Source organism: Prinia subflava, chromosome 14 (assembly GCF_021018805.1).
Source record: "Prinia subflava isolate CZ2003 ecotype Zambia chromosome 14, Cam_Psub_1.2, whole genome shotgun sequence".
Taxonomy (NCBI): Eukaryota; Metazoa; Chordata; class Aves; order Passeriformes; family Cisticolidae; genus Prinia; species Prinia subflava.
The window spans coordinates 9934147-9956855 of NC_086260.1; the positions used below are offsets into that span (position 1 = coordinate 9934147).

Below are 22709 nucleotides of genomic sequence, written 5' to 3' on the forward strand. Positions count from 1 at the left end.
CAATCCTGTCATTTTTCATAGCTATCAGCTGACAATATGCATTGTGATATGATCATAGCTTGGGGGGCATGTTACCCACTTACCATAGGCATATTTCATTTGGCAGAAGTCACTGACGCTTCCAAGCACCTTTTCTTTACACACACACTTTTCTAGCAGGGATACCCCAGAACACAAAGGTTGGTGAAGAGCCAGGACATGAGAGAGAAAGAAGAGCAAATGATTGTCAGTTCAAAGTTAGGTATCTATAGTTCCCATAATCTATATGGACCTTAAGAATAAGTTGGAGAGTGAGCTCAGTTGTTTGCAAATGTGTTTCGTGTTATATGATAAAATAATTACTCTGAAATCTGATCAGCACTTTCAAGTAAAATGCAGCCCACATGAGGTCTAATGTACAGTTAATAAACTGATCCTAATGGAGAGATTTGTAAGAATCATATCCAGCTGTAAATCATGTAAGTAATGAGACCTTGGTTTGATCCCATAACCTAAGAAATGCTGATCCTTCCTGGTATTAAGGCAATATCCATCTTGGAAAAGTCAGACTATGCAGTAAGTGGCACTGTTACCTCTGTCAAGCCACCGGTGTTAGTAAGGGCTGATCCTTACAGGGCAGGCAAAACTGAGAACTATTTAAGTACTACAGACAATCTGGAGATGAGTGGGGCAGACCCAGTCAGGTGGAGAGCTGAAAGAACTGGCAACGAAATGTTCCCAGACTCTGGGCTGTACCTGGGTGCCTCAGTGCAGAAAATCCCTGCTCATGGTCATTCCATCTCCACTCCTCTTCGCTGTCATTGCCTGGTGTTTGGGCGAGATCAGGGATTCGTCCCCCGATGGGGATGTTAAAGAAGGGCTCACTGTCATAGCTGGGGGGACACATAAAGCACAACACTGCGTTAGGGCACCACAGGGGTGGCAAACAAACAAACAGCTGGCTTTGCCTGTACCCAGACTGATGAGCTTGCTTTCTTCAGGCTGGGAGTGCAAATATGAGCAAGATTTCATGCCAGATAGAGAGATAGCAAGGTCTAGGCTTTTATTTAGGCCTCCCACTGCTGACTTAATATTTTTAAAGTACCTATAAATTGGGCCTTTTTTGCTCACATTTGTTTGTTTTTAGGAAATTATATAACTTAGTGACCACATGTTGATGTCACTGGGACCTAAGGACAGCTTGCAGGAGTGCAATTGCTCAGCAAATCACAGGATTTCTGTACTGATTAATACCTGTCTGAGGTACAGTTGCCTGGCCCTCTAGAAACAAGAGGGAGACTCATTCATTTTACCCTGGGCACAGATGGAAGGCAGGCTCTTTAGACCTATTTCCAAAGCAAAGATGTGTTTAAAGACCTTGCACATATTTCTGTGGGGTTGTGGAAATGCCTGTTATTACTGCAAAGATTCATCTGTTCAAGATTACCTTGGATAATGCAGTGGACTTAAAGGTGTAAATGTAACCCAAGAAACCTTTTATGATTTACAGCCACCTTTTCAAATGATTGTGCACCCTCCACTTTTTGTTATTGCTGCAGTATTTGTTAGTTCTTGTTTCCTTTCACAGAGTCCCATCTCAAAGTGAAGCCAGAGCAGGGTTTCTTTACCCTTTGAAGCAGGTCCCGGTGCGCTGGTCGCAGTCTCTGGCGCAGTCACAGGGGCGACAGCCGTGCTCTCCAAAGCCCCAGTAGCCCACGAGGCACCTGTCACAGTTGGGACCCGCCACTCCTGGTTTGCAGTAGCAGAATCCAGTCCGGGGGTGGCATCTCCAGCTGCTGCTGAACGTGGCGTTGGCTGAACCCATGGGCTGGCAGGCACAGGCTGTGGAGACACAGCAATTCAAATTATGTGCGTGGAATCTGCTGGTTAAGTGACATTTTTGCAAGGCTGATAAACTGGTACCCTCTTCCTCATGCTCAGTAGTTTTAGGTCAGAATTAGTAAACACTGCATTTCAGCCTACATTTGCTTTTTTTTTTTTTTCTTTTTAATTTGTTAGACAAAGCAAAACAAGTACAACTGAGTATTTGTGCATGAAAGTGACTTCTTCCCTACTACACAAATCATGACCACACAAGGTTTTGAAGTGATACCAGGAAGCCTTGTCTGTGTATTTATTTTTAAAGGGGCTTGAAGGGGATTCACTTCAAAAGTGTTTTGCAGAAAGTTTCACTAGCAAGGACAAGGTAAAGATTTATAGCTTTTGTCTACATTGCCTTTCCTGTAAACACAGAGACCACAAAACTACTGTTTCCTCTGGGGTAGATGCAGCAGGTGGTTCAGATGACCTGAAACATATTTTCAATTTCTGCCTCCAAAGAGTGCACAAATTACCTTCAGTTCCTTTCTAAAGTGCTAAATATCACACCATGCAGTACTGTATGTGTTTAAAGAAGCTGATGAATGTTTTTTTTTTATAAATGCATGAGCAGATTTTTTCAAGGAAGGTAAGTAGAATGAGAGAATACCTCTAAACATACTAGATGTATTTTACATGTAGCTGAAGATGAGCAAATAGGAGGCAAAACCTCCAAATCTTTCAAATGCTGTTGCCAGTTTAACACCAGCCTAGCAACCCAAGGCAATTTGGCAGGAAAACAGATAGTTACAGCTACTGTGGGCATCTCTTCCTGCACAGACAATAAATTGTCATAATCCCACACCAGTGGTACATTCCTGATGTGACAGCATCAGGAAGGGATACACAGAGAGGTGCAGGCCAGCACAGTTGACTCCTCTCCATCAGGGCAGAACATGGCTGGGATGGTCAAGCCTCCTGCCAATAGCTCTGCAGAAGTAAAATACAGGCAGTAAACAAACCCAGTCATCTCTGATGTTCAAACAAGTTTGATCAAATTGAGAAGTGAGCTGAACTCCAGGCCTTCATATTTCATCTCTCTTTTGTGTTAAGAAAGCAGCATGCCATGGCTTTTACTTGTAGCAGACTGAAAAGGTAATGCATCATTACTTCATCCATCTGGAAGAGGGCAGAAATAAAAATCTTGTGGCTAAGACCTGCTTTTACAGAGATTTTCAGTTAAATGTTGGACACCCAAGGTGTTTAGATAGCTTGGATCAGAGGCCAAGCTTTATGGATGCTAATTTGAACCAAACATGATCTCCAAAGCTTTTGAAGTTTGCCCATCATTGTTTTGGGTCAAACTACTTTTCTTCATGAGCTCACAGATAAGAGACCAAATGAACACTGATCCCACACATCACTTTCCAAGGGCAAGGGGACAAATATACGACTAAAGAGAGTTTAAAATGTAGCAGAAACAGATTCACTTTCATCTGCAACCTCATATTTGAAACTCAGGAAAAGAAAACACCTTTTGAAAATAGTACAAGAAGAAGGGCGAGCAATTTTGTTTAAAGGGCATTTCTCTTATGATCTGCTTACCATATAGTTATTTTTTCCCTGTGCCCTGTGTTCTTTATGCCAATAATTTTAATAATATTATTATACTGCTGTGGATGGATCTGGGCCCGTTGTGCTCAGGGGACACTAGCACAACAGCCTAGGGACAGAAGAGCCACGTGCTGTCACGGGCAATGTGCTCGGCACAATGGGCGGGCTGGCGGAGGGCAGCAGCCTCGACTTTGGGAGCAAACCCAGGGCTTGTGCTGTCACTTCTGGAGAGCAGGTGTAACACTGAAGTGCTCATTAGCCCTGACAGGTTCAAAGGCAAGGCCTGTTTTTTTGCTGCTAAACTTGATTTCAACCCCCACCCCATTTTTGCAGGGCTGACTACATCACCCTAAGAAAGAGACTCTTGGTTTGTCATTCACTGGAAACAATGGATGTCATAGATTTGGAGATAAGGAGGGGAAAGACCCTTCCTATATTGTTGACAGGTTTGAGACACAAGGAGTAAGAATTTGCCAACATCAGATTTGCTTTCACCATAATATTACTATATGTAGGATCTACCTGTCGAGTTTTCACTTAAAAAGCCTTAGATTTCTGCAGCCTCTGGGTCTGTCTTTATCCCTCTTAGTTCCAGTTTTTGGGTTTCATTAGTTAGAGTCACTTAACAGATGGGTAACTCACATCATTAGACTACCTATCCCCAGCTGAGACTGCAACCTGATTCGGGAACATGAGAACCTCTCCTACCCTATTCCTAAGGGAAAATATTACAGCACAGTGACTAACAGCACTGGTGAAAGCTGATGAGGAAGCAGAAAGCAAAAGTGCCATGCCTTTTTTTCTCTTTTTTTTTTTGGCTACAGTTCAGTATAAATAATATTCCCAGATGAACTGTGGGACATATTCTCCAATTAGAAACTGGGACAGCTTCTGGTGGATCAGAAAACAAGCTGAATCAATACATGTACAACACTTTCAGATGAGTTATACAAGTGGCTTGCAAACTCTTTACTCAGTCTGTGTTTATTTAGCATTTCAGCTTGGGTGGGTACATTGTCTGGCTTCCAGGGTATTACATCCAAAATCCCAGTTGTTCATCTAAGGTAACTCCTAAAATAAGAGCCCACATGTCACATGCTGCAGGGGCAGCTGTGGATGACTGAGTTTTTATCTGTTTAACAGTACCATGGGTTTGCAAATAAACCTCACAATTAAAGAAACATAAAAGCAAGTTTCCAAAACCTCGCCCTTTAACATTTTCCAATATTTGTCAATGTTTTCCCACTGATTTTGCTTCTTTTCTCTTGGCAAACCCTCATTTTCTCTCCATCCACCTCCCTGTCTAACAAAACAGCAACCAATGTGACAATGGCCTTGTTTGTCAAAGACTTCATCAATTATGTTAGGGACGGTGTGCAGACAGTCCTGGCTCAGAACTAGGCAGTTTATTTTGGTTCTCCCCTTGACAGCGGTGTAGTGAAAAACATTATTTTACTTTCAAGTTGCGTATTGGTCACAGAGTATCACGAAGCAACCTCCTGCCTTTTAGTCTCACTCCCATACTAGGTTTTTGTCAGACACTACTGTAAAAGGGAGAAGACAAGAAATAATGAAAAATGAATAATTCATACTGCAATCCCCACTCAAGTCTGTCATAAATCCATCTGCCCTTAGCACAGCTGTCTTTCCCATGTAATTAGACACAGATGTAAAATATAATATTTGTTGTAACAATATGGTCCCAACTTACAGGAAAATACCAGGTGCTCCAAGTAAGTCAATGGCCTTTGAGGTATCTTGTCTTAAACTTTTGTCTAATAATACTGCACAAGGGATAGCTGTGAGTAGACTGGCTATTTTATTAAAAAAAACCCAAACAAACAAAAAACAACAGAAAACCAGGAAAAAGAACAGGCAAAATGAAAAAACAGTCTTTAGAGTCTGAAATATATATGCGTCTTGGGAGTATATGATCAAACCAGTGTGATTTTTAAAGTATATCAGGTGTGGCATTGACTCTCCCAATGATGTTTCTTAAATGAAGGAAATAAGATAGACAGCTCTGTGTGTGGTCAGGGCTGATTAGGACAGACTTTGAACCAAGACATGATGGGGCCTTTGTGATATTAGAATTAAAAGTTCACTCCCTCTGCTCAGAAGTAAAAGGATGAGAAGCAAAGCCTTTCAGACCACGTGTGTGTGCATGTGCATCTGGGCACATTTTAATTTTCTAGCCTCGTTCTTTGAGTAAAAAAGCTTGTTTTCCTGGAGACCCTTTTTAATGGGTCTACATGCCTGCATTACTTTTAAGCTAAGCAAAGGGTGAGTACAAAAGATGGTGCCATTTCAGAAGGATCCCTTAAGCCTTGGAATAAGCCACAGGAAAGAGCCAAGGATACAGCAGCTTTTCTAGCCATTGGTTAGGAAACAATTAGGCTTTTGAGTCAAAGCTCCCATGCTAGTCTATATACAAACTACATAATCCTGTGTTGTCACCCCCAATAACAGGCAGGTGTGTGCCTTGCTCTGGGACTCTTTTCATGCCTTTTTTTCTTTTTAATATAGATCTAAGCAGTGTCAAAACAAGGCTCTGCCCATGACCCAGCTCTCATTCATCCCAGCTGGTAGGAACAGGAGAAGCAAAGGGATCAGAGGCAGGCTACCTCTGCAGACAAAAAGGAATAGCAGATTCACACTTCCATATCAAATTTCAGCAGATTTTTTTTTTTTTTCTGAGGGAATGTCTTTGCAGTCTCGAACTGGAGGGTCAGCTAAGGGTGGTTTAGATAGTGCCAGGAGATCCAATTGTTATACAACTTTTTTTTTTTCTGAGCAGATTAGGAGAGAATCCTATTCATTATTATGACTAATGCTTAAAGATTGTTTCTGGGCCTGAGCAGTGTCCTGTTAACTTTCTGGGAGCCTGAGGGGGATGTCACAGCTGAACCTAGACTTTGCTCTGGATGGCAGAGCACTCTTCAAGCGTGCTTTCTCAAAGGGATTAGCACAGCATTTCATTCAGCTTTTTCATCAGACTTCCTTTCCAAGCTCAGTATCTACTGTACACAAGGGTCAAGTTTTCATCTCCCATTGAGGTTTTTTTTTCTCTGAGCTCAAAATGGGAAGATGGGCACTAGGCTGTTCTCACCAAAACCATTCAGTCTGCTGTTTGCAGTTTATTACTGCTTTTCAACACTTGCTCATTGGGTGCGTTTTTCGTTTAGTGTTGTTAGTCTGACACGGTTTGCATGAATTCCTCAAAGTGAAATGATGCCTTGGAATTGGTACACTTAAATCCTAAAAAACATGCTAATCCAGAAGTGGCAGCTCTTCAATTTATAATCAGCAGGCTGAGGTATGACAAAAATGTATCTGGTGGTCTCATTGTCTAATATATTAGCAATGCTCAAAATAAAACCTTTTTTTTACTGAGTAACTAGAGTTGGTTTTAGGGTCACACAACCTGAACAACTTGGACCACACCAGATGAGGTTTACTCGCAATGCAAGTTTTCAGCCTAAGGGATAGAGGAGAGGGCCTCTATCCCGCACATCCTGCAGGAGTCTTTTCAGTTTAATGTTATCTGATGATGGTCCTGGATGAAAAAGCTTCTCTCAGTCAAACTAAGTCTGTTCTAACCGAAGCCTGTCTCCATTGGTGTTTCTGGTTTTGCTGTCTTTGATAATAACCAAAGTAGTGAAGTATTACCTGAATATTCTCTGCAGAAGTGCAGCCTACCATGTGCAGAAGTACACACTTACACACTGCCTGCAATCCACATGGGGAAGTGTTTGGGGATCAAGTCTTCTGTCATTCAAAGTACTACCTATTATGGTAATTTGTCAAGTCTTATTGTGGGAATTCACTTCTTTGCCTTAAATAAAAGGGAAAAGGCACAGAGTAACCACCTCCTTCCCAGTTTGGTCTGAACTCTGTAGTTATATCCAGAGTACCTCCTTTTCCCACAGAGGTACAGGCATTGTGCACACAGCTGCTGTAAAAGCCAAGTGGGCTGTAATGCCCTTTCCTTATATCTTGATATGGCAACCATTCATGAATGCCTCCACACCCCTGGGAAAAGATCCCTTTGACTTGAATCATTCACAGATATGGTCATGCTACCTTTGCTGCTTAGTCAAACCCATTAAATTCATCTCAGCTAAGAGAAACTCTAGTGCAGGCTGGTGATCCAGAGTACCTCTTAAGGACATAGATATGCTTTAGAGGGCAATTCAGTCCATTTGTTTCTGGCATCTACCTTAGACTGCAACAAATAATTCCCCAGAGGTCCCTCTGTTTCTCCACTGACAGAACAAGGAACCTTAATAAGACATATAACTTTCAGTGACTAAAGCAGGATGGCAGCTCCCTAGGCCTGAGCACGCAACTCAGAGTAGAGACAATTGCATTTGGGGGCATTCTGCTGGCAGCAGCACCTTTCCAGGTGAAAAGAACATTGTTGTGCTTGACTGGCACAACAGGAATAAAGCTCTTTCAACAAGGTAAATTTCTGAACAGCTTTTCTTTTGCTATGCAGTTTATTGGCAGAGACCTGTAACCAGACCAGACAAGAGAGGCAGACGTAGAGTCAAGGTCTGATTTCATCTCTGCCAACAGTTCTAGGGTTTCCAGACAGATAGGCTGTATTTTCAAACTATGTTTTTTCCTCTTTGCTGCTCTCCAGTGCTCCTTGACTTTAGCAGTTATCTAGTATTACACATGATGCTGGTTACCGCACCATCTCCCTGCTGCTCAGTACAAGAGTTCCTACACAGATTCTTTCAGGTGCTCTGAGACTGAAAGCTAATCTTCTGGCACAACAATTTGTTCTCATTACAATATTTCCCTGTAGCAAATCTGCTCAGAGTAGAAACAGAACTAGAAAGGGGCCACCATAAAACACTACAGGGTGAGCCAGATAAGCTCACCCTCTACTCTGTCTGCTGATCCATTTTCTGTGATGAAGATTGTGAAAATGAGAAGAAAAAGTTATGTGGAAGCAGTCTGCTGTCACCAGGTTCCAGTGGGAAGAAGGCAAAAGAGCACAAACATTGGATATATTGGGCACAGAAAGTTCAAGGAGTATCACAGGACTCACAGTCCTAGGGAGAGGAGTAACCTAATTGTTAAGGGAGAATCATGTTGAAGAACATGAAAAGGGTCAGAAAAGCTTCAAAAGCTCATTATGTCAGTGGGCAGGAGGTCATATAACAGAGGATGAAGTTCTCTATGCTGGCAACTGATTTCTGAGCTGTGGGGAAGGAAAACTATCCAGAGGGAAAAATGAAATTAGACTGGAAATAGCAACCTCTCAAACAGATATGAGATAGACATGTGAAGCCTGGTAGGATACTCAGGGAATGTTTAAGTGAGGGAGATTTGGACTATTTGCCAGACTGGCTGGGTGCTAACTATCTTTATCCAGAGGTAGTACATCCTCAGTGTGCAGCCATTAGTGCCTCTGTGCCCGAGACACACCCTAACACATTCTGCTGAAGTGTTAATGATGCAATTTATTTGGGCAGAGCCCCCCATAACAGCTGTAGAGGTGAGAGATAAGTCTGATTGAGTCCTGATGTATTTGTTCCCAAGTGAATAGACACAGTCCCGGGCCTCCTGTATCTTCTGAATCACTATATGTATTTCTGTGCACAGATGTTGCACAATCAAATGGAATTTAACAATAGCTTGCACACAGGTTCACACAGTCTTGAGAGGTACAGAAAAAAAACCCAGGTAAATAAAATGTGCTTCAATAGAAAATAAACCATATTAATTTAATACCAAATGCAAGAAGAATGTACCTTTCCCCAGAAAGCAATGAATTTGAAGAATTGAATCAGTTATCACAAAAAATGTGTCATAACATGGGGACAAATAGACACAAGAAATCACGATTATTACCTTTGATCAAAGTAGTTGTAGTTGTAGTTTAGGAAAAGAATACAAAGAAAAGAGTAATACTCATGAGTTACCCCTATAGGCATTACTGATTCTATAGAAATGATTTTTTTTTTAGTGATTCTTTCACCGTCCATTTTTCGCCTCATGTAACCTGGTCACTTACGTTTGCAGACCTCTGGAGAAGACATGGGCTTCCCTCTGTCTCGGTAGAAGCCTGGTTTGCACCTCTGGCACCGATGTCCCTCCGTGTTGTGCTGGCAGTTGTCACAGACCCCCCCAGTGCGCTTCCCCGAGGCCAGCCACACGCTCAGGTCAAAGTGGCAGCTCTTGGCGTGGTTGTGGCAGCGACACTCTGGTGAGGACAGGAGAAAGTCCTTCAGGCTTTTATAACTGACACAGTGAGCATGGTATCATTTTCCAAACCAGTCTGGCAGTATTTTAAGCTCTGCTAGAACCTGGAAGATGAGGGGATGTAGCTACATGAAAACCAGGTTTCTGGCTTGTAAATTCCACTCGCCAATAGCCCCAGCACAGAAGAACGACCTGCACACTGAACTTCTCCATCAATGACCAGCAATTTATCCCCAGCTTCTGTAATGGCACCATTACTGTAAATCACATCTTTGTGGGGGAGCTTTGCCTGCTGGTATGGTGCGTGCTCACTCTGAGAGCCTGGGTCAGTAAACTCCCTTCCACTTACTTCTGCATTCATTTGGTGCCCCTGTTTTCCCATCTCCTGGCTTCCAAGGCAGGTCATTGTAGAGCGGAGCACACTTCTCACAGTGGTCCCCTGCTGTGTTGTGTCTGCACACACACTTCCCATGGACCTGCCAAGGAAAAGAGAGTACAGTCAAATAGCTACCAGAACAGGTGGGGTCCCCAGCAGCCTCATGAGGAGGTGGGACTTGTGCACAATTCCCACACAGCTGCCTGGCTCTCTTAGGAAACCCACAGAGCCTGGAGCTAGAATGTGTTACTCTCTCTTTTCACAGTTATTGATGGTGTAGAATTTTTCCTATATCTTACAAAATGCACATAGCAACAATTTAACTCTCAGTTGGCTATTTAACTCCTGCATGGATGAACAGCCTCTAGACTCTAAATTGGGGGAGGAAACAGGTCTTATTTTGATTTACAAGTTCAGGGCAAGAGCATGGAAAGAGTATCAAATATATTCTGACTAGCAGAGGCAAGTCACAGGAGAGCACAGGCTAACAGAGGATGCTGGGCTCTGTCTTATTTGACGTAAACACTGTTCTGGGAATGTAAATATAGGGAAGTGAAATCACCATGAATTACTAAAGTATAAATTGTTAGATGAATGAGCAAATAGTCCTGGACATCCTAGCACAGTTAAAAATGTAGCAAAAATACTAAAAATGGAAAAATATCAACCAGTACTCCCACAGAAAAGTAACCTAAAACCACACATTCTGTGAGGAAGGCATTGACATTTTAACTTAGGTACAATAGGCACCAGCCTGCCAACTTACATATGACTATATAACAATTAAATTAGTAGAAAAGGCCCAGTAAAATTTTGGGCTATGGAACTAGGAGCACTGTAACTCCAAGGGGACAGAAAATTGTACCTGCCGTGCTATGTTCAATTTAAACATCTTATTAGCAGATAAATCAGACATTAGAAGATGTTCAACAAAAATGAGCAAAAGCTGGCTGAAGAATGTGTCTGAAGTACATAAACCCATCTAAGCTAGAAAACAATGCACAATATTTGATGGGCAAATAAAGTGCAAAAAGTCTTGATTAAGACTGGCTGAATAGTTCTCTCTGTGACTATTTGCTTGAAAAATTACTTGAAGAAGGAACTCATTTCCTTTGTGCTTACCTACCTTCATTGGAACACAATAATGATTTTTAGTCATGGAAATATTCAAATACATGCCAGATTTGGAAGCAAGTATTCACACCAGAAACCAGACCTTGCAAACTGAGTTAGTCCAGCCTTCAAAGAGAAAGTTACCATTGAAACTACTTCTGCTCTCAAGTCATTCCACACACCAGGAGTGTGCAGCCACTTCCACAATCAACTGAGATTTGGTGCATGAGATTTGGTAATACCAACCCACGTCTAGGAATAGCCTTACAGAAGAGTTATTATGTTGCTTAGTTTTGTTTGTTTGGTTGTTTTTTTTAAATAAACAGTATTCCAATATCTGTTTGCAATGCCTCAGGGAAAGGATTTCACAGATACATTTTTTTTGGAGGAAATATCAAGCTGAGGGTGTGAGAGGAAGGGAAGGGTGGTACCATAAGTCATGTTCTACATTTATCACAAGAGCAGCTGCTATTATGCCAGGAGACACCCGTACTAGAGCAGGAAATGCACAGAAATCAGGGATTAGACCCCTGTCTCTCCGTGGGCTGTTGAAGATCCTGAGCTCAGCACAGCTCTGCCCCACTGCACATAAAAAAAACAGGCTGAAATTTCATTTTGACCGGGGTGTGAATTGACTTTAATCCTTTAATCTCACCATTAACACGAGTTACATTTTTCCATGGCCTTTCCTGAACGTCAGGCTCTCCCTGCAGCCCCCTTATTTCCCCATCTGACGGAGCAGGTAGCTCGGGATCAGGAGAGAGGTCCCAACGAGCAGCGGTGAGGATGTGCTCCCCTGCCCCCGAACTCATGTGCCTGCAGCAATTTGCTCTCCGCTGCCCTGGCTGCTAATCCTGGCCGAGCAGAAATGTGATGCAGCAGGCAGAGGGTGCAGCTGACGGCGCGGCCCCGCTGGCCCAGCTGGCCCAGGGTGGCCGCGTCCTCACGGCACGCTGAGCACACAGCTCGGGCCGGGTCTGCCGGAGCGCCCGCGGGGCCTCAGACCCTGCACAGGAAACTCATATGCACCTTCGAGGCATAAACAGGATGACAAATGACTGACAAAAATACTAATACAACAGCGTTGTGCTTTTCCCTGTTTGGGTTTGACATTTCAGGCTGTAAGTTCTCCCCTGTGGTCACAGGGGCTGCTCATCAGAAGCCAGAGAACAGAGAAGAGATAAAATGAACCTGACTCAGAACTACAGATTTGCATATCACCAAACTTCAGACTCCACCTGAACTTTACAGCTCATCTAAAATGGATCAGAACAAAATCCTAGATCTCTTCACTTTCTTAGGAAATACTTCTTGAAATGTATATCTATGTAAAAACTGTAAGTTAGCCCATTTTTTTTTTTTTTTTAGAAACACATGCAAAAGCTGTGTATTCACTATATTAAAAAAAATATGAAAAATGCTGAGACTGCAGTTGGGAAATGGTAGAATCAAACCATGCAATCTTGCTTTAGCCTTGAATGACATGATCAAAAATTCAGTATTCCACAGGACCCCATGCTTACAGTGCACAGCACAGATGGTGTGAACACTCATGAACAATTATTCAGAAAAATAAACAGTAAAATTCAGTGAGAGTGCAAAGGAGAGCTCAAGTTGTTCTTTGGACAGTAGATGTGTTAGTCTGCTCATTGCCCACTGGTTTGTTGTGAGCTGTAGTTTGTGTCATGTTGTGAGCAGGACAGAGGAGAGAAGCAGCTTGCTACCTGTGATCCCTGCTATGGAACAGCTACCAAATACACATGGAAGGAGGACCAGCTCTCCTGCTGGCTGTCTGCTTGGCTTTCCAGCCCTTTTGTCTAAGCCATTGAGCAGGAACAGGGAATCAGGGAAGCTGGCATGGAACTGCTCTTAGAAAGTGTTAAATTTGGATACTAACATTTTTTGTATAGGTTTAAAAACAAGGCAAAGAGAATTGATTGGTATTGGTACAAAGGTAAAGCAAAATGAAAGAGAAAGTAGTATGCCATGTGTTGTCTGTGCATGGGTGTCAAGGAATATTTTTTCCATGGAGAGTAATCTCAGATAGCATTCATGGGTGAGACAGCTACAGAAAAGAGTGCAACATAAGGTGACAATGACTTACAGAAAGGATTTGGATAGGAGAGGAGAACAGAGATGAACAGCTCACAGTGAACATACAAGAAAAGTGATTAACGGATGTAAGTGGCAATCACAGAAAGACTGGGTAATGCAGGAAAAGCTGAGCTGCTACATTTAAGTGTGAGATTAAATAAGGTGAAATAAGGCTAGGTGAGGTGGCTGTGAGTAATGAGACAATTTGTTCTGTAAGAGAGGAAGAGATAGGAGAGGCAGCCAGAGACTAAAGTCCAGGAAGGAACAAGAATGAAATACAGGAAACTGTGAGATAAAATAGGAAATGGGATATCTGCTTAAAGATGGGAGAATGTGAGAGTCACATTCAATACCAGCACCAGGAAAGCAGGTGTGTCCCTGAGTTGTTATTCACTGCTGAAATAAGGCAGCATTTCTCTCACCAAAGTGTGACCAAAAAACTGGAAAATTGCAGTCTCTACCAAATGCAAGATCTCAGGCTGCACTGGATCTCATGGAACACAAATATTGTGCCATGGAAGAAAAGATAATCAAACAAGTACAGAACCAGGGGAATTATGCTGACACTTTTCTATGCCCTTGAAAGCAGGGTCAGATGTACATGGAGATAATGATGATTAATAAGGAGAGGATTGTTAGGAAGCAACAAGGACCAGTTGCCCTTTAAGGGCCAAAGAGCTACAAGCTGAGGTTTTCTACAGCAAAGGCTGTGCCCATACTGAGGGGGCACCATCCCAAGCCCTGTGAGAACAGGGAGCTGGCACCACAGTCCATTGACAGCCCAGAAATAAAGAGGAAAGGAACTGGGATAATTCGGGAGCAGCAAGAGCCAGGCCAAGAAAGACACAACATGGATGCAAACTCCATTCAGAGGACAGAATGAGAGACGAGCCACAGCACACACCAGGGAAAGGTGCAGAGGGAAGGTACAGACCTAGAGCAGAGCCCCAACACCACCCCCAGGAGACAGAGATGCAAACAGGCACACCTAGAGCACAGCTTACACAAAATAAGTGTCCAAGGCTGAGCTTAAATAGGACCCCAAAGCCAATGGCCAGAGAGCAAGGGTAGAGAATCCCAGCTGGGGCTGGTCAGGGCTGTTAAAGTTCTATTGGTGCCTTCAGGACATGAATAATAACACTTCGATTGCCACTGGATTAATGTCATTGGAATCTTTAGGATATCTGACTACAAGGAAGCACCTGAGGTAAGAAATACTTCAGTGTTCTTCATCTGGAGCTGCCAATCCAGGTGAAGGAAGCTTAAAAGCAAGGTGTAAGCAACAGAGGCAAGATTCATGCCACCACTTAGGAAACAAGCTAGTTTTTAGCTGAAGCCTGAGTAGTTTATGACACTGGTTTATATGAATGCATAAAAATATATTGGTACAGCAGATAAAAAATTGAGATCCAAGGGATTTCTGTATCACCTCTATATTTCACTTTATCCTTTTGTTCCATAGGTTATACTCCATCACTTGACATATCCTGATCCTTAGATACAAAAGTGTTTAGGCCTGTATGGGCTTCTCCACAGTGCTCATTGCTGCAATATTTGAGTACTTTGAAAACATGAAATTTATTTTTATGACACCTCCCTTCATCTGCTTTTCCCACTACTCTGATAACTGTACTGTCTCTGAGGCTCTTTCCCATTCATTGTATTGAGAGTTCAGTTGCTCTCAGTTTTTTTGGTTTTTTTTTTGAAACAGGATGGTGTCCTCTGAAGTTATTATGGATCTGAGAAAAAGATGCAGGCAGGCAGACTGCATGATTGTAAAAACCTCCCCATTTCATCATACCAGTGTGAAGTCCCATGTGTATCACCTGGAATATTACAGTCCTGCTCTCCCAGTGCATTCAGCTGGGGTTGCTCCTGTCACTAATGCAAGCTGTCAACTTTGAAAGATGAAAACTTTTGCTTTAAATGCTTATATTCTGGCTTCTTCATGCTTCAAGTTTCCTAATCAATTTTATAAAGAGTAGACATTTATAAACTGACATACCTGAATTTAGAGGATATTATTAGTCCAGGAAAGGAACATAAATGTTTTGCTATACTCAATCACCATCATATTGGTTTTAATGGTCATGTGAAAGTGAGTTCTATTTTTGTATTTTGGTATAGCAGCTGTGTTCTTGGACTGTGGCTTCATGATGTAAACTTTTTTTGGATAATCTAAATTTGAAATATTTCCTTACTGCTTCTTTCTATGCTGCCACCTACATCATGCCCTGATTTACGTATAAATTGGGCTGTAAAACCAAACCATGTTTGGAAAAAAAGCTAAACTGAGCGGGTTTTTTTTTCCCCTTGGCACTAGTATTTTTAATCTGGATTAATTCCCTCATCTGTCTCACAGTACAGTCATGCTGTTACAAGTCTGTTGTTGCTGCCAAAGGCTTTGATTTGTACATCAACCACCTGAGCAGCCTTGAATCAGGACATAGAGGAGGTTATAGCTTTGTGGATTTTAATGCCAGGATGATCAGTTCCAATCATTTAGCTTGACCTGCTATACTCAGCCATGAGTTTCATCCAGTAGTTCTTCCATTGAGCTCTGTAACTTCTGGTGGATTTATAGCACAAAGTGTAGAACTATATCCTATTTTCACACAACGGTTCCAAGAAGTTACATGATACTTAGCCATCTTTGCACAAAGCTTCTTCACCTGAATTCTGATCCACAGTTGAAAGTGAGAGAAAATTCTCCACTTCTATGTCCTGCAGTTTTTAAACTTTTCTAAACTCAGTTCAGCTTTGTATAATACCTGAAGCCTCTTGCTTTCTCTCTGCCCATTTAGTTTCTTTACCTATTGTCCATTCAGTAAACATTGTGGTTGTTGCTCTTTTTCATGGGCTACTCTCAGTCTATTTGGGGGCTTTATTCCTGATGAATGAAGACTAAATTTGGAAGCCTTCCAGGTCAGAGCAACTGTTGCTGATTCAGAAAAAATGTTTGACTGTGGACTCTGTATTCATTCTGTAATGTCACTGGGGAAATTTGGGATACCACAGTTTGACATCAAATGCTATCCCTTACCTGCTTGTAGTAAATTGACTCTTCCTGGGTCATTTTGCATGGTTAAATGAAACAGTGTCTGCTGTTCTGCTTTGTTTCTTTTACAGTTCTAGTGGGCTCTGTGATCTCTCCAAATGAAAAGACATATCTGTGCAGATTTATAAGAAATCCTTGAATATCAAATCCCAAGGAGAGCACATACAAGTTATAAGAGGCCAAACTAAAAACTTCCATCAACTTTTTCAAAGTTGGAAAAAGAATGGGTGATTTGGGAGGAAGCTCCAGATTACAGTGCCTGCTGTGGGCAGACGGACACTTCAAATTCGTGCTCTAATCAGGAATGAGAAAAGCCATTATTTTCCTCTGTCACTTGCTGTTTTCTGGGAAAAGGTGTAATACACGTATATGTCAGAAAACTACTACACATATGGGTGTTTTCTGAGGGAACTCAGTTGCTGGCTCATATTTGGTGACTTTGGTAGATTAAGTCTGTGGGAACTTGACAGGGCTAAGTAGAGCTGGGACACTTGTGGCAGAGCCACCTGAGCCCATACAGGTTTTGATCTCCATAGCAGTGAGTGAGTGAATGAGATGCTGCTGGTTCCAAATTCACTGAATTGGTAATGGTGGAGATAAAGCACGGATAGTGTTCAGCTGAATATTCAGACTGACATCCCCAAGAACTTTTTGAACAGTAACGAGGTAATATCTCTCAGCCTGTAACAGTTTCAAGACACAGCTCCACCCTCTGCTTGAATTCACCTCCCTCAGGCTTTACACACACACCTGCCTGTCCCTCAGTCCATATTTCATTCTGCTTTCTTATTATTTTCTTTCTGAATTCTACCTTGATTATTATTGATTTTGGGGGAAAGCTGTCCTCTTATTTTTGCCTGCAGTGCCAGTGCCAGTGCCTCCATTATCAATCTGTAACAAACTGCACACAAGTAACAGCTGTCAGGCTGAAATGCAGCATCTGAGTTACAGCAGGTCACCAGCTCAGTCTCTTAAGACTGGAGGAAGCAGAAAGGGGAATGAGACTCAGTACTTTAATACTGAGTCCCTGAATCACAGAGTAATGAGTAAATACCACTGTTCAAATGTCCTAAATGTGAGTGGCACCTCTTGCATCTCTGAGTTCTGGGCACAGCTAGAATCAGATAATGTGAAAACTTAGCTAGGGTTTATGAATAGAACTGCACAAGGTATCTGAAGAGGAGGTAGATAATATTTGCAAAGGTTACGACAGCCTGGTCACCTGGAAAATGGATGTAAAAAAAGCAAAATTTACCTTATGTAACCTCCATTATGCCAAACAAGGAATCCTACTTAGAACCAGATCCTGCTCCCTTTGAAGTAAGTGGAAAACTTTCCATTTGCTTCATTGTGGAGGATCAGGCCCACAGGGAGTCTAATTTGTCTCTGTAAACAGGATAAAAAAGCAAAAGAAACATCCGAGGCCACTAGTAAGAATTTCCTGGCAGTGTAGGTACCAATAATTAAAAAGTAAAGAAAAAAACCCTAATATTTTATACAAAAACATTTTAATCCACATTGCTTTTCTCTTTCTGAATTTACTTCTCATAACCTAGAAAGAGAATTGTGAAATGTTTGGCAAACAAAAAGGACTTTGGTCTAGATTCTGTGTTCTGTCCATATGCACTTTCTGCTTTGTAAACTTTGTTCTGGAAGCACCTCTGGACTCAGCTGAAAAGGGCCATCAAAGCAGATCCTAAACCCGACAGCTCTGTAGAGACACACATAACTCTGTACATCCTGTAGCGTCAATACCTTGGACAGGACTGTGTTCTGTTGCATCCAACTATAGAACAGGACTAGATGCATTCAGCTGGCTGGGTCCTGAAAGCTGTTTCACTTATAAGAGCATATTACTGCCCCCATTAAAACAAAAAGAAAAACAAAAGTAAAAAAACCCACAACAACAGCAAAAAACTCCGTGAACCTATTTGTAAGAGTTTGAAAAATGCAGGCTGTGATAATCTGAAAGGAGAATTTTGCCATTAACTACCATATCAAGCTATTGAAGTTGGGTAAGGAATGACATCTCTGGGTCTCTTTTATTTTTCCAGTCTGAGGAAAGCTAAATAGAAACCAAGAAAACATTACTGTCAATAGCAACAAACCTCAACAAATTTCAAGACATGTTTATCCTGAAGTTTCTTGCCTATTTACAGCTCTCATCTTCATTTCTCAAAGTTTTCCTCCTATCCAATGTGATATTTGTAGTAGTTTATACAGGAAATGTCATCTAGATAAATTGTTGAGGGGGTGTATGGCTTGTTTAAAACCAAAACTTGTTTAAAAATAAAACAAACACACACACACACACACAAAAAAAACAACCCCAAAACCACCCCCCCCACACACACACACAAAAAAAAGCCCCACAGAAAGAGCAATTATTACTGTTTTGCTCCAAAATAAGAAGTCAGAGAATATTTTCATTGGATCCTACAGGCCTATTTTGAATCTTGCTGTATTTTCACAAACTTATGACCAGAAATATGCATGAAACTAAGCAGGATTTCAAGGTATGAGGAATGATGCACCATTTGGAAGTTGGGTTTACAATCTGCAGTTTTCTTGTATCCATTTGTTGCTATGACACTGTGGCATCTGTGACATTGCTTCTCACAGAGCTGCATTTCTTATTGGCAGCCTCAGTGGAGAATTCAGAGGCTGAATGGTTTGCCATGACTGAAGTGACATATCCAAAGATAAACTGATCATTGATAGATTATCTAACAGCCATAGCTCATCTGGTCCCTCCAAAATGGTGTTGAAAAATATTGGTTCAAAAGTATCAAGAAATTTGCTTTAATTTTCTCCATTATTTAGCCCCTGTGTAGTATCAATTTAGCCGTATTAGGAGTATTACAAATGGAAGATATTTCTGTCAGAGTGAGAAGAGCAGACTTGCAACTTAACACAATAATGCATTTTCTAAGGCCCAAGTGCAGAACGATCTCAGATATTGGGCCTATCTCATATCAAACAATTACAGTTGTATTCTACATGAAATTGCTTTTGTTTTTGTTAACTACAGAAGATAAATACATCATAGGAGGACTGTGAACAATTAAGAAACTAAAACTCATATTACTTAAGACTGTCTGTGGAGGTCTTTATTTTATTTGCAGCATTTTATTTAATTACTTAACAGCAGCCTAGGAAACAAAGCTGCTCTGCCTTCAGTCTGTGAATGGTGTGACATTATCCACACCAGCCACATTAAAAACTGTGTGTCTTGGGACTTGTTCTGCCCATGTGTACGTTAAATATTAGATGTGGCCTGTTGATTGAATCTGATTATTTCTGGATGTTCAGTTTTTGTAACATCTTTTCCACGCCCTGTTTTATGTGGGTCACCACTACCATGTGACTGAAAGCAGAGCACCTTTCCTCTGCCAAGAAATTGCAAAGTGGCAAAGATTTTTTTGCCTTGTAGGTTGGCTGGTAGATAGGAACTGTATCATTGGTGTTGAACCCTCAACAACAAAGGCCTTTTCCTCCTGCTTGTAGGCAAGGAGATTACTGTATTTCAAGCCAAAAAGTTATACACTTACATAAGCTCCTTCATGCTGGTTGTGTAAACCAAACCTTGAGATCTGGGCCTATGTGAGCTCTCCCCTCACCACTAGAATATCATTATTGGTAAGTATTAGACAAAATGTAAAAGGATCCAGGAACTTGGATCTTCCAGGAGTGGGTTTTCTTCTGTTTGAGAAAGACTTAACTTGTGAAGTCTAAAGCACAGAAAAGATGAATACAGTAGCATGATCACCTTTACTCTGGGCTTGTGTGATCTGGGAGTAGAATTTTAAATTTTTACCATCAAGGTTTCACACTTCTCTGGTTAGTACAAGAAACAGAATCTAAGGAGGGATACACAGAGAACCTTCCAATTGTATCTGCAGAAGTAGGATCAACTGCTCAATCTGGTCATTGGGGAAGAGGAGACAAGGAAGAATCACCTTAATTTGCAGCAGAGATTATTTAGGCAGGCACTAAAGAGGAGTTTTCAAAATGTTAAAACTGAAACAACTACTGAAGGTTTGAATGTTCTTTGTCGGGAAAATCTCATTCAACAAGTATTCACTAGTGAATGGTTTAGGTGTGCTTGATCACACCTTTAAGTGAGGACACAAACCAGCCCACTTGTGGTTTTTTCCAGGCCTCTTCTAGGATTCTAGAGACAGTTAAAGCTACAGAAGGCTTTTCTTATTCTTTGCACAGCTGTGTTTGAATCTTTGCTTAGACAAAGATTTGATAATATCTGTGTGAATCATGTGCTGCATCCACCCTCTCTCCCCTGGGACATGAGTCACTCGTGAAGTGCATTTCATCAAAACTATTTCACCTTCTACCCTGTGAAGTCATTGATGGCACAAAAAGATTCTATTCCCTTGTGACCAGTGGGAAAAATATCCAGTCATAGTTTACAGTGGTTATGCCAGTAACATACACAATATTGTGTTTTCCTTTTCTGATGGGCAGAATGTTTATTTTTCTACCAGCTGCATTCACTTAGTGTGTTATTCATCTATTTGATTTCACTATGTGTCTATTTAACAGTTTGCAGTAAGGACAATCCACTTTTTAGACAGCTTTTCTCTACACAGTTATGATTTAAGTGAGTCTATATTATTTGAATCTGATAGTATCATATAGTGTAGCTGGATCTTGGATTTATACCACAGATGGAACAGATTCAGAAATTATTTGAGAGTCATACAGTCCAAATTATCTTACAATATCTACCTCTGATCCTAGGAAAGTGGAAAGGAAGACAATGAATACACATTCCAAAATAACATAAACCAAAATATCAAGTGTACCATGTATCTGAAGGGACAGAAATTAGCTTAGGATATTTTTCTTTTTTGTCTTTTATGTCAGAGTGCACCGGGGACTAGAGTTTTAAAGGTTATTTGGGTTTTCAAAATCCAATACAGAGATAAACACTTCTGGATCCTGGGGAGATATCGACTAGTTTAAAGTGCCTTGAATTCCATCTCTGATGCATGTGTCTAGATGTACCTGGATATTTAATTAGATTAAATCTCCCCATGACTGTTATTACAGTTCTCTACACAATACTTGCAGCTAAATCACAAAGGTGTCATCAGTCATTTCCTCTGAATTTCAATGTCTGAGTGTGCATTCAAACACAACTCCTCTTGTGCACATGCAGAGTCAAATGCAGATAAAAGACTGAACAGAGAAGGGACCGAGTATTACACTCCAAGTGTAATACTCCAAGTATTACAGAATAATTTTACTACAAGATCTGGCTAGTTTTTTTTTTATTTTTTAATATTCTAACTTCTTTTAAGATCCATGGATAAAAGAGTGAGCGAGTGGAAATTATTTTCACATCCTGAACGTTGCTGCCTGTGTTGTGGATGTAACAAGAACACAGAAGGTTGAAAAACCTAAAAGTGATGGCTGAAACCCTGACTATGGGAGAACTGCTCATGTCTCACAAATTCAGAAAATCTGAGATTTGATGCTGAAATTCTGTTCAGGGCAGACTTTGTATCAAAGATATTCAGTTCTGTGCAAGCATATAAGTAGGCGATTTCACTCACTGTATTTGGGGTTGGATCTCTCTTCCAAGTACAAAGACCCCTTTAAATTTATAGGTATCTTGAGATCCAGAGTTTTTAGCAATTTATTTGACTTTTAGGATTCCAGAGAGTGAGTTATTATACATGAAACCGTAGAAAGGAGTACAGGAAATGTTTTCCCAGAGTGATGCAGGTTTCATTAATGTGGATTGATTGTGCTGCCCTTTATTTGGATAGGCTTAGGGAGGCTGGGACAGGATCACACATAAAATATACATTTAGGCTGAGGCAGCAGAAGCGAGTAGCAAGCCTAGTAAGCTGATAATTGTCTGGAACTCACCATGTTCTCTGTAACTCCCGTCCTGTTGGCAAGCTCACATTCCTCTGCATGCCCATTGCAAAAGCAGCTTCCCCGGATGATCAGGTCATAAATGGCATAGTGGGCAAATCTCTGGGGTTTCTCTACCAGTCCTGAGCCATGGCATGGACATTCCTGTCTTTTTAACAAAAGCAGGCGGAGGTTGGTGAGCTTCAGGAGATCCTGAGCCTTAGGACTGTAAGGGTCTTCGATCTTGTTAGCCGGACTCAAAGCACGATAAATCACCTGAAAGAGAGAAGGTTCACATCCCAGAAGAGATAACAGGACTCTGCATACACAGCAAGGTGATCCTCAGGAAAAAGCAACAAGACTCTGCATAAGCAGTTGTGGGGCTGTGGCTGATCCCAGAGCATCACAGCTGAGTTACCACCAAGCCACAGCAAGTGACTGTGTCCCTGCTTTCATCCCATCTCAGATGTGAGAAGGAAAATGCCTTCATTCAAACATCGCTCCCTGGGGTTACTGAGCCCTGTCACTTCTTGCAGTTTTCAGCCAGTATGTCAAGGG

General features: G+C 41.5%; 1 protein-coding gene across 1 annotated transcript in view; it reads right to left on the reverse strand.

Moving 5' to 3' along the window:
• LOC134557966 (netrin-4-like) overlaps positions 1-22709 on the reverse strand; it is a 48155-nt gene that overhangs the window by 6006 nt on the left and 19440 nt on the right. Inside the window, exons 3-8 of the mRNA XM_063411362.1 lie at positions 22164-22427; positions 9977-10103; positions 9440-9628; positions 1608-1821; positions 736-872; positions 84-152 (exon numbers count right to left, since the gene is read on the reverse strand). Coding sequence (XP_063267432.1) covers positions 84-152; positions 736-872; positions 1608-1821; positions 9440-9628; positions 9977-10103; positions 22164-22427 — 1000 coding nt within the window. The remainder of the gene's footprint in view (positions 1-83; positions 153-735; positions 873-1607; positions 1822-9439; positions 9629-9976; positions 10104-22163; positions 22428-22709) is intronic.